Source organism: Eschscholzia californica, unplaced genomic scaffold, assembly GCF_041429995.1.
Source record: "Eschscholzia californica isolate CP2 unplaced genomic scaffold, dmEscCali1.0.p SCAF_3, whole genome shotgun sequence".
Taxonomy (NCBI): Eukaryota; Viridiplantae; Streptophyta; class Magnoliopsida; order Ranunculales; family Papaveraceae; genus Eschscholzia; species Eschscholzia californica.
The window spans coordinates 59793156-59810609 of NW_028238420.1; the positions used below are offsets into that span (position 1 = coordinate 59793156).

General features: G+C 36.7%; 1 protein-coding gene and 1 pseudogene across 1 annotated transcript; one reads left to right on the forward strand and one right to left on the reverse strand.

Annotated features, from left to right (window-relative positions):
- Positions 1-4022: 4022 nt before the first annotated feature.
- Positions 4023-4748, forward strand: LOC147552621 (transcription factor MYB30 pseudogene; annotated as a pseudogene).
- Positions 4749-10687: 5939 nt separating this feature from the next.
- LOC147552622 (protein FLX-like 2) lies at positions 10688-15595 on the reverse strand. The gene is made up of 5 exons (XM_086669958.1): positions 15308-15595; positions 12930-13540; positions 12677-12819; positions 12491-12594; positions 10688-11703 (listed from the first exon to the last, which is right to left on the reverse strand). Exons 2-5 carry the CDS (start codon positions 13517-13519, stop codon positions 11095-11097), a joined length of 1446 nt encoding a protein of 481 aa, XP_086526084.1. The 5' UTR covers positions 13520-13540; positions 15308-15595; the 3' UTR covers positions 10688-11094.
- Positions 15596-17454: the final 1859 nt, after the last annotated feature.

Genomic DNA, 17454 nt, shown 5'->3' on the forward strand with positions numbered 1-17454 from the left:
CGGGCGAGTTCGGGCACGAGTATGCTTAGCCCGCGTCAAGTTGCAGGGCGGATCGGGCCGGGAAGAAGTCACCATATTAGAGCCAGTAGCCCGTCCAAGCCCGCCTGCCCTAGCGGGCTCCACCGGACTCGAGTCGAACGGGCTCGAGTAATTTACTTATTTTAAGAAAAATAAAAATGATTGATTAACCTATTTATGAAACCCTAGATTATCATAGAGCCATATGAAACCCTAAATTACAAATTTTGGAAAACCTAGACTATCAAAAGATTCAAAATGATATTAAATCCAAATTTTTATACCAACAGATTTGATTTATTAAACCCTAGATTAAACCCTAAATCTTCATATTAACAAATCTAATAACAAATTAATAATAACAAATCTTCAAAAAGAGATTAAACCCTAGATTATCACCTACCCGATTACATATATGATTTATTAAACCCTAAATCTTCATAATAACAAATCATAAAAGTAAAATAAAAAAGATTACAGTAAAATAAAAGATTAACACTACTATCAAAATAATAAACAAAATTACAACCTTAAAAATAAAAAATACATATCGTCATCATCATTGAAAAAAATACACCTATCTCAATCTCATATAAGAAAAAAAGAAAAGAAAAACTAACTACAAGATATAAATATTTTTAACTAACTTCTAAGATGAGTTGAAAAGCTTAACCGCGTCATTTGATCGTTAGATCATCGACATATACCCAAGTACCCAACATCATCTTTTATCGTCTTTGGACGTAACCAACATGAAGAAGTAGACAGTAGAAGCAGATCGAACTATCGGAGAAATAAATTTACCAACCATATTCGTCTTTACTCATAACCCACATGAAGAAGTAGACTGTAAGATAATAAATTAGATGATGAGATGAGTGTTTAGTTTAAGTGGTTAAGGATTTAGGGTTAGTTCATTGTGATTTCTATTTGAGTTAGAGAGAGAGGGGCGTGTTAGATTTTAGGATTTCTGTTTTGGGGGAGGGTTTAGGTTTTATAGGAGATGAAGGAGTAACTTGTTTAGATCCAACAACTGAGATCTAATTTGAAGAGGCGCCCTATCTCAACCGTCGGATCTAACCTAATTCACGCGGATCCTGAGTAGGGTAGCGAGTAGGGTAGCCAGGCGGATGGTTTAATCGGGTATCGGGCTCTCTATCGGACACGGATAGTGGGCGGGTAAAAGCGGACGGGTATCGGACGGGTAAATCGGTTCGGGACTCGGATACGAGGGCCTATCCAAGTCCCGCCCTATAAGCCCGAACCATCAGGTCGGGTATGCCCGTCCTCGGTAGCTGTCGGTTTACGAGTGTAAGCGGACCGGGTCGGGTCTCGAGTTCCCAGACTATTTTCCCACCCCTACCTAGGAGTGGGAATCTCAATTGGGACTCGACACATAGGATGAATAGAGATTCTTTTGAATTTTGCATTGGAGATGTTTTTAGTCTCCAACAGAGATCTCTCTACTTAATACACATGTCACTCTTAAACTCAATAGAGAAAAAAGTGGTTAAAAAACAAAGATTTCTATTGGCTAGAATTTGGGAGTGACACTTAGAGAGTCTGATGTAGATTGTTGCGGAAGCGTAAAAGTAATGGAATCCACCATTGTTAATAAACTAAACTAACGAAATAAAACTGATAAAATAACGATAAACAATAAACTTGATTAATAATAAACTTGGTTGATAATATTCTCTGATCTGGTTAACAAAGACAGACTAGACTTCTCTTATATAGAGATTGTACTTTCCTAGATAGACTCAAATAAGGAAATATGATAACTACTAATAATACTTTCCTTGATTGCTAAGACTCATAATTATGGAAACCCTAAATACTTAATTATAGAAACTACGCTAATGTAGCTTCTTGACCGTGAGACCCACTATCACCATGGCCGTGAGGCCCAATAGGAAGATGGTCTCCATCAGAGTCTCAATGAGACTGATGTCTCTATTAATAAATGTTCCACACTCATTGGAGAAAGTTTTTTTTAACAAAATCTCTAAAAATCATAAGTGACACTTTTAAGTTTTACATTGGATATGCTCTTGATATTGACAAAAACTTAACCAATAAATAGCCTATATCTCATACTTTTTCTTTTTGTTGAAACTACCTATATCTCATACTTACCACTTATTTTCACCTAATGTGTTCATGAGTGTGGCCCAATTGTATTCATTTTCATGAGAAATATATATCAATTTCTTTTGGAAATTGACTATGATCTACTATGATAGTCATTACAATGACATTGTTTATACCTTAATAAGTCAAATTCAATAAACCATAAAATCCATTTTCTCTGGAAATCAGACCTGGGACATTCAGAATTTTTGGAGTTTATGTCAAAATTATCCACCACTCGGGCTAGTAAATATTGACGAGAAGTATATATCAATCTAGAAGGAAAATCTAGAGAAAATGTATGAAGGCAACCGTGGTGTATCTAGTCATAATTGTTACTAGATGCATCAAAAAGTAATCCTACATCAAATAACGATAAAGGTGATATGATCAGAAAACTTTATAAAAAGATGAATCCAACTTTGAGGAACCACCTTCACCAAAAAAAAGAAAAAAAAACTTTGAGGAACCAATATTTTTTTTTTTTGTCTGTGGAACTATGAGGAACCAATATAGTGTTAGATAAAAAAAAAGGTGTTTCTATACTACTCCTATGTTTTACTAAGGAGACTAGTTTATAGAGGGGTTGGGTCATTGGTCCAAAAAGGAGGCCAAAATGAAAATCCCACCCAAAGTTGCCTAAAAATGAAAGGGAGGTCCAATGTGTCAGTTTGGGGGTCAAAATTACGTAAAAGTCCCTTAGAAAATAAAGTATTTACCGTTCATGCCATCGAAAATTACAAAATTGCCATCGAAAATTCTCGGGAAACGATTTTTTTTCTGAAAAATAATCTGACAACCCGTCCATCAGAATCTGTACTGTTCAGAAAATTACGGAACAGCCACCGAAAAATTCCCGGAAAACGAAATTTTTTTCGGGAAATTATTTTATTTACTGGAAATTTTTTTCTGTACTAGACATTTTTGCTGGGTGGGAATTTGAAATTTCGTAAAAAAATTTGAAAATTTGGGCGGGAATTTGAAATTTCGTTTGAAAATTTCAAAACTTCGAAAAAAAAAATTTGTGACCGGGAAATTATTTTCTGTACTAGACACTTTTGCTGGGCGGGAATTTAAAATTTTCAAAAAAATTTGAAAATTTGCCCGGGAATTTGAAATTTCGTTTGAAAACTTCAAAATTTCGAAAATTCCAAAATTTCGAAAAAATGATTTCGTTTGAAAATTTCGAAAAAACGATTTCGTTTGAAAATTTCAAAATAATTTGAAAATTGGAATTTTTTATGTACGGGAAATTATTTTATTTACCGGGAAGAGATGGTTTGCTGGGCGGGAATTTGAAATTTCGTTTCAAATTTTCAAAAATTTTGAAACTTTGAATTTTTCGTGTACTGGTAAATTATTTTATTTACCAGTCATTTTTTTTTTCCTGGAAAACGTCAGCATGTCCCGTCCAAGGGCAAGAGGGGAATAAAAAAAAAACTGACATTTGGACCTGCAACTAATTTTTGGGGAAGAGTGGATTTTTTTTTTGTTTACCCCCCAGATTTTGGACTGCTGACTCAAAAATCCTATTTTATAGTCTTACACTTCTTAAAGAGAGAAAAAGGTCTCATCAAAACAAAACAAAAAAAAGAGAGAAAAGGTGTTGATTTGAAGTTTTTAAATACTCAATTAAATACTATTTCTTATGTCAACAAAAAAATTTGGGTGCTTCTAAAGGCACCTGACCAAACAGCTGTTAGCATCCATCTCTGTTGGCACCACGCCCAACCGCTCTATTCTCTGTTGGCACCACTCAAGTATGTAGGCACCGGTCCATTATCTGTTGACCCTAACCCCTCCATCCATCTCGTTAGCTACTAACCAAACTATGTACTAGCCATCCTCAATTAGACCTAACTCACCACTGATCAAGAAGAAAAGATGATTATCCACCTTCAAGCTCTTTTGGGTAACAGGTAAATATACTCATTACTTCTTTGTCTAGAACTAGATGATATGTCTTGTTGGATTTGTGTTTGATCTATTATTTTGTTCTTTTGTATAGATGGGCTGCCATAGCTTCTTATCTTCCTCAAAGAACAGACAATGATATAAAGAATTACTGGAATACCCATATGAAAAAGAAGCTCAAAAAGATTGAATTAGGTTTTAGTGATCATTTCACAGAAGGGTTTTCAAGTTTAGAACCAATAGCTAAAGGCCAATGGGAAAGAAGACTTCAAACTGATATGCAAACAGCTAAAAAAGCCCTAACTGAGGCTTTATCTATTGAGAATTATAAACCCATTTCTGTATCTGAATTAAGTTCTTCATCCATTTGTTCTGATTCACTTATGTGTACACAAAACCCTCAACCAACAACAAGTACATATGCATCAAGTACTGATAACATTTCAAGATTGCTTCAAGGATGGATGAAGAACTCACCTCCTCCTAAGTTTTCTCAAACATCAACTTCAGGAACTACTACTACACAAAGTTCAAGTGATCATGAAGGAACCCTAAGTGTTGTTACAAAATCAGATGGATGTTTTCAATCTCTATTAGGGTTTGATCATTCACTCTATTTGGTTTTGCTCATGGAGTATTATTCAGTCTCCAACATGATTCATCCAGTTGTGACAGAACCCTAACTCACCACGGTCAATGTCCTGCAACACTGGTTTCAATCTTTCAATGCTTTCATAGACGCTGACTTCAAACATTTGAGCTTGAAAACAGAGAACCCCAAGATTAGTGTTCGGATGGTATCATATTTCTTTCTTTTTCCCTCCATTGTTGATCCTTGTACACCAATAGGAATTGAGTCTAATTTGTTGTTAGCTTTGAACCTTTCCCTTCAAAGTTGTGGATAAATTTATTAATCCACAAAGGTGAACGTGTCACCCACATTAAAAACGAAGAATGTTGCACTCTTTTCTAGGGTTTTGTTTTGGAAGAAGAATTGATTAGGATTCCTTTTTTGTTGGAAGAAGAAGATGGAAGAAGTAAACGAAGGTGAACGTCACCCACATTAAAAACTGGTGCTTATAGAGACCTCGAGTAAAAAATCATTGACTTGAGTCAACAATATTTTTGGATGCTAACAGCTGTTTGGTCAGGTGCCTTTAGAAGCACCCAAAAAATTTAAATACACTATTTCTTGTGATACTTGCTTTATATGCATTTATGTTTGAGATTTTGCTTAATATTCGGAATGGGGCAGCCTGGAAGGATTCAGAATAATTGATTGGATTCGTTCTAGTCTATTACTTCTTAAAAATCACTCCAAAATGATTCGAAATCAACCAAAAATTAATGATAAACATTTTTTAAGAATTCAGTAACTTCAAAAATTATTCAAACATTAGATATAAGGATAACACATTAAAATAATATGGCTTTTTCGAACCGAAATTTAACAAAAAATTGAGGTTTTCTAAGGCCGCGGCTTTGGGGAATAAAGAAAATTCTCCGGGGAATAAATTCTCGAGAGAATCCAGGTTTTTTTGAAAATTCTCCGGGGAATAAATTTTTATGGGGAATACAGAATACATTTTTTTTGAAAGTTCTCCTCCATCTCGTCTGTTCTCTCTACCACTTCATCTTCTCGACACCTCATCATCTTCTCCGGCGAAAGTCGCCGGCCGACCAATTTTCCGGCCGACGACTTTCAAACATAAATTTTTTTTTTCTCTCTCTCTAAATCTTTTTTTTTCTTTTCTCTATAGAACAGGTCCGTATGTTCATCCTCACTTCCTTTCTTATCTTCAATATTTCATCTCTTATGCTTTGTATTTCATCCCGCAACCTTTCTCTTTCTACCATCAAAGGAGAATCCTCCATTCTCACACACCGGAGTGAAGAAAAGAAAACTTATTATTAACCCTATACCTATCTCCTCTGGAAAGTAAAGTTCAAGTTTTGGTGTTCATCCTAACTTCCCACCCAACCACTATTTATATATATAAAAATATAGGGTTTAGGAAACTAAAAGGAAGCTTCATCATCAGTGAAAACGGGTAGGTGGAAGCTTCCCTTTTAGTAACTTTCAATCACTCCTTTCTGTTCCTCACTTACACTCCAAACTGATCTGTTTCCTTGTACATCCTAACCTTTTGTCATCTAAATCTCTCACTCTCTCTTGGTTCAAATCTTTTTCTATCTACAACTGGCTCTTCTTGTACATCCTAACCTTTTGTAAATCCTTATCTCCCAGTTCTATTGCCTTCGTTGTGAATCCGAATTCTCTCTCCCTCACTCCGTAGTTTTGTCTCCCTCACGAACGGACCGTCTGTTCTCACGAACAGACCATTGAAGGTCTGTTCGTGAGAACATACCTTCTCTCTCTCTCTAGATCTGTTCTAGAGAGAGATAGAGAAAAGAAAAAAAAATTAGAGAGAGGAGAGAGAAAATAAAAAAAATTCTTTTTATGTTTGAAGGTCGTCGGCCGGAAAATTGGCCGGCCGGCGACTTTCGCCGGAGAAGATGATGAGGTGTCGAGAAGATGAAGTGGCAGAGAGAGGTGATGAGATGGAGGAGCCTTTTTTTATAGCATCTTCTAAAATTAGAAGCCCCTTAGCAATAAAAAGAAACATAAAAAGTCAATCTTATTTGACTAGTTTTAAGAAAAGTCTTTATTCCCAGGAGAATTTTCTTTATTCCCCAAAGCCGCGGCCTTTTCTAAAGCCTTTCTTTAGCTATTTTTTCAAAAAAGGAACTACGTATAGTAGCGCTATTAGAACGCAAAGAAACTTAAGAATTTGGTGAAATTTTTCGAAGATGAATCAAGCTAAAATAAAAGTGCTTATAGCACTTTGGGCGAGTGTTAACGGAACCATCCTCTTATAGCATTTTTCCTTGACTACTTCTAGCAACGCCCTTTAGAGAAATTTTCCTTGAATACTTCGACCAACGCCCTTTAGAGAAATTCTTCTAGATGACAGTGTCATCAATTTAGTTATAATAAATATGTTTCATTGTAGTTTAACAAAAAATAGACTATGTTTCGTTGTTACCATTAATTATTATATTCACGAACCAAATAATAAGAATTTCTATTATATTTTGTTGAAAGCCACCACCAATCATTTTTTTTTCAATAATTCGTATGTGTAATGAAAATGAAAGGGAGTGGGGCTTTACAAACTTGATAGAATCAGTTTCATATTTTTCTAATCTTTGTGTTCATATTTTTCTAATCTTTGTGTTCAGTTTGAATGGTTGGTTCGATTATGTTTTGTTGGTGTCATCAGTTTTAAGTGAATCCAGTCCCATATATATTTAAGATACATGAAAGCTTGCTGATTCTTCTAGATGGAATCCATAACTTATTTCCTCCATAAAATTACTTAGTCAAGAATCTTACTAGTAAATCATTAGTTGGTTAGTGGTCTCCAACTAATTAGGTAGTTTGAGCTAGCTTGTAGTTTGTAGTGTGTTCGAGGTTACAATTAGTTGTAAAATTATTATAAATAGTCATTAGCATGATGAATAAAAAGGAAGGGAGATTTTGACATTGATCCCCACTTTTATATCGATATTAGGATTACAATCCTGTTTTTTTTTTTTTGAAACTTTCGATTTACATCCCACGTGGAAGAAAACCGTCAATTCAAAGTTGAGTTGAGCATGTGCGAATTGCACATGTGAATATAGACAAAACTGCTCATATTTACATTTTAGTATCTAATTTTATACCATCTTCTTTCTTTTCGTTAAGAAAATTCAATCACTCTTCCAGAGAGAGGGAGATGAAAGGAGGAAGAGGAGGAACAGGTGGAAGGAGACGAATAGTTAGGAAATCAATTCCTCCATTACAAAGACCTCACCATAACTATGTCGAACTGAAGTAAGCCAGATTGATTATTGAAACTTAATCGACTATAGGTTCTTCTAAGACGATTTAATATACCCAATTGTCTAATCTCATTTCTATTTCACAAACCAAACAAATATGGATGGAAACCCTAGTAGAAGGAACACTCTACCTGATAATTAATTTGAGCTAATAAGAAGGATAAGAGAACCCCTAGAAGAAGGAACATTATTAGGAACCTTATTCATTTCCCAACCAAGAACACTACAAACAACTTCACGGGAAATGCTCTATGTGCCCTTCTCTGCCTAGTTTTCTAAATTGAAGCAGCATGATTAACAAGAGAAACACAATTCCTAAATCTCTTCAACATTTTCGCCTAGATATAAAAATTAAAACAACTTAAAACATTGGGGAATACTGTAGGAGTTGCTCAACTAATCAAAAAAAGAAATCAACTTCGAAAGAAGTCGATTACCTGATTTGACTCCCACCAGCAAGTGCACCATCAAAAAAAATTTCCAACTCTATTCCTGAAGTATTAGACGGTCCACCTTCATAGTGAAGAAATCCAAATACAAATGCTAATACAATCACATTCCAACGAATCACTAGTCAAGAGGCGAAACAAAGTCATGATAAAAGATTATGCTACTACTGTGATGAGAAGTTTAACCTTGGTCTTGGATACGAACACCCTCAAATATTCATGAAAAAGGATTTGAGTCAATCAAGTGTCTACAAGGATGAAAAACCTTGAAGAATATTTGTTGTAATGTCGTTGGCCCTTACCAATACACCCTCCACGTCCCAGAGCCTTGTGAATGATTTATTCTGTCTTTTTATTTTCTTTTTCCATTTCTCACAAAATTTATCTTAAATTTGTTTTATGAGATCCTAGTTTATTAACGGTAAGATCATCTTTCACATTTCGGGAAATACCTAGTTGGTGGCCCATGCGTAAGTCACAAGTGTCCAAAGAAGAACACTACTACTAAAAACCAAGTGGGAAATACTTGTCAAATTCAAATAGAATAGACACTGGAGATTGATTTCCTAGAATAGGACAACCTTCCAAGTCTCACAACTATAGATTTGACTCAAAAGTTTGTTATTTTCCACTACTAACTTTGTTTCCAGATCTATGTAACAGATAATCTTTTATATTATAGAACAAACTTACAAATATATATGATAAATATTCCTTTAGGTAATAGTTTCGTCTGTCTAGTTAAAGACACAAATCCTATTACCAAATAAAAATGAACTTATTTTTAACCGATTTTATTTGTGTGAAATGAAGTGTTTTTAGTAATTTCAAGTCTAGGTTTAGGACTTTTCAACAACAAAAAGGAAAAAGTCCAGGGTATAGGAAGTTATTGTCTAATTTTTGTACTTTTTGTTGTGTTAAAATCTTTTCCATACTACATTGTAATACGGGCAGAGGCGGAGCTAGGATTTCGTTACGGTTATACGGGTATCCAACACTAGTGTGAAGCGTCACGTCTGAAATGAAAAAAAAAATGTACCTATGGTGTAAAAGTGTAATTTTAATTGGAGTAAAATCCCTTTAGTATATGAATAGATTAATCTTCTGTTTTTCTTGTATAAATGAGGTGGTTATATTTATTATTTTACTTTTTTATAGCATGGGTCATGGGTGGTGACATTTATGTTTGCTATGATTGACATAGCCCACTCTCTCCCCATAATGTTTGGTACAGGAAGGAGAATTAACAGATGAAGAAGACATAAATTAACAACTCATGAAAAATTGTAAACTATAATGGGAATTTTAACAAACATGTTATCTACAAATATACCCGAAAGAACAACTTGAAGAGTTCTTGCTCCTTTACAAACTTTCTGTTTTACCAAAATGGATGAAGATAAACAATTAATCGTAGTCAAATTAATCTTAGACATGCCATTCAATTTTTAAGAATCAAAAGACTAACTAGGGTTTTCGGTAATACTGATTCTAAAACCAAAAGAAAAATAAAGAAATAAATACAAACTTGAGGGAGAGAAGGATTACTTGAAGAAGTACCTATTCCAGAGATCTCTTGCTCCTCAACCTAATTCTCCTTCACAAACTTTCTATTTTACAGATGAAGATAAACAATTTTTTTTTTTGATGAAAGAAGATAAACAATTTAACAATGAAGGAGAATTAACAGATGAAGAAGACACAAATTAATATACAATAGATATTCACAATAGGGTGCCTCTAAAGGCCCCCGGTCCTTTTTCCTGTCTATATTGGCATTCTACACCGATTGGGACTGTTCGAGGGCCTCGGATTGGGACAGTCCGAGAGTTTCAGACTGACCGGAGTTGTGTTGTTCAAGCCACCACGGACTAGACACAATCCGAGTTCCTTCCACTACCCCAATCTGGGGGTGTTAAGAGAGAAGCCGGCCAAGAGTAAACTCCCTTCACCGTATTATACAATCATATTCAAACTAATTATGTGACTTTCAGGCCGCTATATAATTATATCCCACTTGTAACATGACAGTCAAGAAGTTTTCGAGGTGGTTTTCTTCACCAAGAAGACCCTCTTTGTGACATACTTGGACAGCGTTACTTGCATTCAGAAATTGGACCTATCCACACTGTAGTAATAACATTTGGGCAAGAGGCCCAGAACAATAAACAGGCCCATAAGCAAAGACGAGAGACATTTTTTTTGGGCCAATTTCAGTTTAGAATTGTTCCACCCTGGTGAAGCAGGTTTTAAGATGTTTGACTAAACTGAACGAGGCAATAATATTAGAAATTCGAAGCAAAGCTGCTACCTTGCTTGGCCAATGAAGGCTAATTGAGTATATTACTAAACAAGAATAATAGCAACAATAGGGAACCTGTCTGTGGATGTTTCTCTAACATATAGAAGTATTTAAAAAAGTTTTACGACGAGCACCAGAAAAAAAATAGACAAAGAAAAGAAGTTACAAAGACAAACATACTCGCCTTCACTAGTCTGGCATGTCAAGAACTTAACTCGAACTTGTAATGCTTGGGAAAACCTGCGACTTTTCGAGAACCATGATTCCTTGCGCTTGTTTCGAGACCAGACATCTCACCTGCCATGTTACTAAATGTACTTTATATGGGCGTAAAGAAGAGCATGTTTAAGAGAACAACGCTTGAGTTCATCTTGGGCCCAACTTTTCACCCTAGGCATTATAGCTTCCCCCTCCCCCTGGAACCGGACGAGTGGGCGGTGTAGCTGATCCATAAGGTGGATTCTTTCCTGGTCCAACGGGCTGTCCTTGTGGTCCAGGAGCACCTCTGGCTGCTGCTGGATCGTAGCCATGGCCTCTAGTCGGTGGTGCTGTTGGTGCATCATAGCCAGGCCCTCGATTAACTACATTGTACCCAACGCCCCTGGATGCATCGTAAACGGGCCATCTCTGTGCAGGATCGTAACCAGGCACTCTCTGGGAAGGATTGTAACCGGGGCCTCTCTGCGCAGCATCGTAACCGGGTCCTCTCTGTGCAGCATCGTAACCGGGTCCTCTCTGTGCAGCATCGTAACCGGGGCCTCTCTGCGCAGCATCGTAACCGGGTCCTCTCTGTGCAGCGTCGTAACCGGGTCCTCTCTGTGCAGCATCGTGACCAGGCCCTCTTTGGGCAGCATCATAACCAGGCCCTCTCTGTGCAACATCGTATCCGGCCCGTCCAGGATCTGTAACGGCAGGTCCACCGCCAAAATGAGGAGCAGTTGGTGCAGCACCTGCAGGAGGAACATATGGAGGCGTAGCACCGGCAGGAGGAACATATCCCTATTTTGCAAAATACAAAGAGAAGGTATAAGCGTTGGCCAATGTATCTCATCAATTGCCAATGTACCTAAAGAGCAAAGAGAACATAAATGTTGGGCCATCTCCTGCCAACTCAAAGGTAATCAAGGTCCGTCCGAGTAACTCGTGGATCAGATTGCGATAGCCCGAAAAAGTCCCATGCCGGACCCCCTGAGTTAGTTGTTATGTATGAAACTTGGAGTTTAATTCGAATTATAGGAGCAGTGTTTGATGTAGAAGTGAAACTGATATAGTCAACCCTATACATATATATTATATAAGGAAGAGTTAATGAAATTCAGCCGCGTTTCGGCCAAGTAACTCGGGTCAGTAGGTAGGAATAAGGATCCATGACCACAATTGCCCTAGCCAATCTCGCCCATAACTACTTTATCAAGGTTCAAAAGGTAGCAACATTTCGATTAGTGAAACATTAGCACAACTGCCCGCCTGGCAAATTGACATGAAATACCGAGGTAGCAAACAAGGGGATGAGTCGATGAGCAGTATCTATGGTTTCATTTTCTTTTAATGCCACTTCTAATTTTGTTAGCTCGCCAGTTGTAGTTACGAGTAAAAGATTCCAACATATTAACATAAGGTCCGAACTCTGACGGATGACAAACAAAAATCGTCTTTCAAATAACTGTGCTGAAAAGTTGTTAACAAATCATGCATCATCTGCATATTTGCTCTGCTCTTTTGCGTTAAAAGTAGAAGCCCGGAAATTGAAAGAAATAAAATCAGACAGTATGATATAGATCAACACCTGTGGAACCCCGTAACCATCTTCATAAGCATTTTGTACCACAGGATGATTCCCACCAGCTTCGTTCTCCTTGTACCCAGTGGGAGCAGCAGCAAATGGAACACCTGCATTTTCATGGCTATAAATCCAACACATTTATAAACTCTGAAAGAGTGAAACTAAAAGAAATTCCAGAAGTAGTCATACCAGTTCTCTCGATGCTAGCATTTTTAGCCAACTCAACTCGAAGTTTCTCCACCTCTCTCACCATCATCATGTAATTCTTTTCCATCACTTGTAATGACTCAAGATGGTCATTATACAGTTTTTTTTCGTAGTCGTAAGTAGTCCTGCAAAATCGATTGAAGAAAAATACTTTGTATTGTACCAGGAAAACACATATAACTTGTTCCAAGTGGACAAATAAACTAATGAGTTAAAGCATTTTATATTATATTACCTACAGTGCTGGAATTCCTGTCTAAGAGCGTCAAGTTCTGATGTCAATGCCGGGATCTGCTGAACTTCTGAGTGGATCTTCTGGAGCTCATGAGTTAGTTGTTGAACCTTTGATATCAACTCCTGTCTTGCTCCCATTAAGTTTTGTGCCTCGCCATGAGCTTTCTGCAACTCTATCTTAACAGATTCGGCTGATTTTAAATCGGCTTCCATCTTAGCTATATTATCCATAAGGCCCCTGATTTGTTGCTCCTTCTCATTTTTCACAGCACCTATATGAGCTTGCAATCTTTGCGACTCTTGCTGCGCAGAGGCAAGTTCTTGTCTTAAAACAACATGGGTAGCAGCAAGACGTTGATTCTCTGTTGCAAGTCTTTGCATCTCTCCAAGTTGTGTGGTGAGCTTCTGTTCCATGATTTCTGGAGGAGGCAACATGTCAAAAGGTGGAAAATGACCAGGGGGAGGGCGGTTGTCAGGCCTAAATGGATCGGAGCGCATCATGCCAGGCCCAAATGGATCAGGATGGTTGACAGCAGAACCTGGAATCGGCCTCCTAAGATGAGGTGGCGGAATGCGGGCTTTGCTTCCCATGTGAAATCAATTATGTATTACCTATAAGAGAGCAGTCGTCAAGTTAGAAAGAACCACGGCGCTTAATAATTCATACATGCATCAATTTTGGCATATATTTTATGTATTACCTATAAGAGAGCAGTCGTCAAGTTAGAAAGAACCACGGCGATAATAATTCATACATGCATCAATTTTGGCATATATTATAGCAATTACGACTTCAATACAGGTACTGCTACTAGTAGAGGAAACAAGAAATATTAATAACTATAACTAGTCAGCAGAGAGAGAAAGCTTTGATATAAATGAATGTAGTAGACCTTGGCCTTTTTGTCTCTAGGGAACCATTAGAGCTCTGATTTCGTAGTCAATCTGGAACGTTAAGATCATAAGATTGCACGTTGGAAATAAGCACCCAAAGAGAGGCGCATGATACAATATACGTAAAGTGATTCAACAGAATCGGGTTCACTTGATAATGTGAGTTTCCAAAACTCCCTTCGGATATTCTAAAGTTTGATCCAAAAATATTAGTAATATTTTTCTGTTATGTGGAAGAAAATATATAGACGAAATCTTGATTAATTCCTTAGTATTTTTCAAGGCTTGAATTATCTTGTAAAGAATATACCTAATGGTACTAGATAATCAACCATTCTCTGGCATCTGCTTCCACTTAACACTAAAGATAATGACGTCAAATCCAAAAAGGGGAACTAAAACATCCAACATCGCAGCCTTTATGATATGAATATTAACAATTTTGCAGGATTTAACAAACACGACCATTTATAATACATAAAATCATAGTAGATGGTCAAGGGAATCCTGCACCAAGAAATTATGCTTAAATCATATATACATGTTATATCTAACAAAAATAGACAAGAGGACCGTACGAAGTACGAACCAATTCGATTTCATGAAATACACAACAACCTACTCTTGCTTCTAATAAGTCAGTAGGTAATTTGAGGTCAAGTAGATACATAATTCTCATTCTTTAGGCTTAACATATGCGAAGAAAGCGTGTGTTTTGACCCTTGTAAGAAGATAATCTGTAAAACATAAAATCAGTAAAATGGACTAAGATGACCTCTAATTACTAATTTCGCTTGTTCAAGTCATCAAGCACACCACATCAAATTAACCTTCACGTGCACATGGAAATCAAACCCTCAAAAATTGCCCACTTAGCAAAATCACATATTTTGCATTTACTTATCCATTTAAGCAGATCTAACATAATCTTCTACCTACAAAAACATCTAAACCAGAGTTTGTAACGTCGCTAGACTACTATATTCATTCTTAAAATTGAATTGACATTTTGAAACATAAAAATCTACTTCTACTCTATTAGTAACATTTCTAAAAGCAAAACCTGTGGATTCAAATCATATGGTTATTTACACCAGCCAAAATACCATTCCAAGCAAACATATTTCTGTGAGGCATTTCATCAAACATGTTATACCCCATTATCGGTTCCCTCATGTCTTATAAGTTAAAATCGAAGAAATAACACGAAATTCATCAACCCCACAAAATAAAATGCTCTAATTTTACCATTATCCAACATATCCGAAGAAATTAATCCAATGCAATACTAAAACATTATAGCAGATGACCTTGAGATAAAAACTAAAACCCTAAAACCAGAGGAACCCGTGAAAAAAAAAAGAGTAATTCAACTAATATATCTCGAGAGTTGGGACCAAATTTAGGTTAAAATCATTTAAAAGAATAACTCCAAACGATCAGAACAAAAGAAGAAATCAACATTTAGGAAGAAAAGAAACTTACTTGTGCGTGATTGATTCAAATCCGACAAGAAATTGAAGGTCTGAAATTGAGTTGCGAGTGAACAACTCTATGGAAGCCAAGGGAGTCAGACGTGCGAGAGGGAAGCAAGCGTTCGATATCACCGAGCAAGAAAAGGAGAAAATCGGCCAATAAAACCAGAGGGTCGTTGGTAAGGGGAGAGTAGTTTTAGTTAAGGGGTGAGACCAAAATTCAGTCTCTATATGACTCCTCCCTTTGGTAATGGTAATTTTTGGCAAGAAGATACTTATCATTGTTGTTTTCAGAATCAAATTCTAATTTGGATCGTGTTTGGGTTATTAGAGCATCTCCAATGCAAAACTCAAAAAAATCTCTATTCATCATATGTGTCAAGTTCCAATTGAGATTCTCACTCCTACGTGGCGTCAATAGAGATCCTCAATGTGTCTCCAATGCAAAACTTGAAACTTATCTTATTTACTTATGTGTCATAGTTATTTTTGTAAATAAATAGTTAGTTATTTTAGAAAATATAGAAGACTCGATTTCTATTGGTTGAAAATCAAATATTGATTAGGTGGACAATTAGAGATATCTCAAGAGGACACTCTAGAAATAGAGTGTCCTCTTGAGATATCTCTATTCCACCCTCGACACGTCATCTTAGAGATCCAAATAGAGTGTTGCATTGGAGATGGTTTTTAAAAAAAAACTCTAAAAATCCTAAGTGGCACTCGGAGTTTCTAAGATTAAGTGTTGCATTGGAGATGCTCTAAATATCTAGTGAGTAAGCTTAAAAGTTTTTTCTTCAACTCAAAAAAATTTCAAAATGTGTACCGGCCAAAATCTGTTATTAAGAGTGTCTTAATGATCTATGATTAACGAACTTACAAACCAACCAAACCCATGAACTAAATAACAAATGGGTCCGATCTATTTATCTTCAGGCACCTGAAACAACAGAAAAATGCACACGAGCTTTTGACAGAGACTCTAGCCCTGGATAAAGAGGGTGGTCATCACTTCCTAAACAGATCTTCCTCTCGTATACTCGTTAAAAACAATACTAGTCATTCAAGATGACAACTGACCAAGGATATCACCAATATACGCTAAAATGGAGATCAGGGGGTTACCTTATTCAAATTTAAAGGTAACAGCTTCATACGTTACCACATTGAAGACGACAACTCACCGCCAAGTGAAAGACGACCACAAGATACTATAAAGTGATCGAAGAAAAAAGGATACATGCATTCAATCCTAGGGAAAAGAACCCACTACTACCTTACTCTCTCTCATGCGAGACGACCGAACATCCAACTATCGACAACTACACGACTGAACATCCAACTATCGACAACTACACAATCGAACATCCAACTATCGACGACAACATCTGACAATCGGCTAATAATTCCAATAGTCTTATTTTCTCTCTCATAGCAGAGCAAACATATTTCTTTCTCATACATCAGATCTAATTCCCCCCGAGACAACCTGCAATCTACTTTATCTCTCCAGAGACTGCTTACTTTATCTCTCCTACAGAGATGCTGCTTACTTTACATCTACATAGAGGATGTCTACTTTATCTCTCATATAGAGAGGCCGCTTACTTTATCACTCCTACAAAGAAGTTGTCTACTATATCTCTTTTACAAAGAAGCTACTTAATTTATCTCTCCTACAGAGAGGTTGTCTACTTTGTCTCTCCTACGAAGGCTACTTACTTTATCACCAATGACATGCCTGACAAGCCATAACGTCCCTCTCATTTAATAAGTCAATTATATTATCACTCAAGACAAGTCAAGCTAACCCATAGAGAATGAGCTCCGACCACTCTACGAGCCACACCATACTCCGATCATCCCTCTTGAAAGTAACATTCCGTAGACATCATCGACGTGTTTATTACTTTTCATACAAGTTTACAGACTTGACTGTCGGAGTCTCTTTGACCGGCACCATTCCCGTGTCCAAAAGATTTTACAGTCACATGCGTTTTATTTCTTGTCAGACAGGTTAAAGTCCAAGAACGTCGTTGCCCATAAAATATTAACAAGTGAAGGTCTGACTTCTGGTCAACGACCTAGTCCCGTTGACTTCTTCACCCGTGATTTCAACCCCTTACAAAACCCACGATCAAGGGTTTTTTGAAACTT

Coding starts and splice junctions, on each gene's coding strand:
- LOC147552622 (XM_086669958.1), bottom strand. CDS start 13,519: ATGGGAAGCAAAGCCCGCATTCCGCCACCTCATCTTAGGAGGCCGATT. Junction 12,820..12,929: donor CAGGAATTCCAGCACTGTAG/GTAATATAATAT, acceptor TCGATTTTGCAG/GACTACTTACGACTACGAAA. Junction 12,595..12,676: donor TGCTAGCATCGAGAGAACTG/GTATGACTACTT, acceptor ATGAAAATGCAG/GTGTTCCATTTGCTGCTGCT.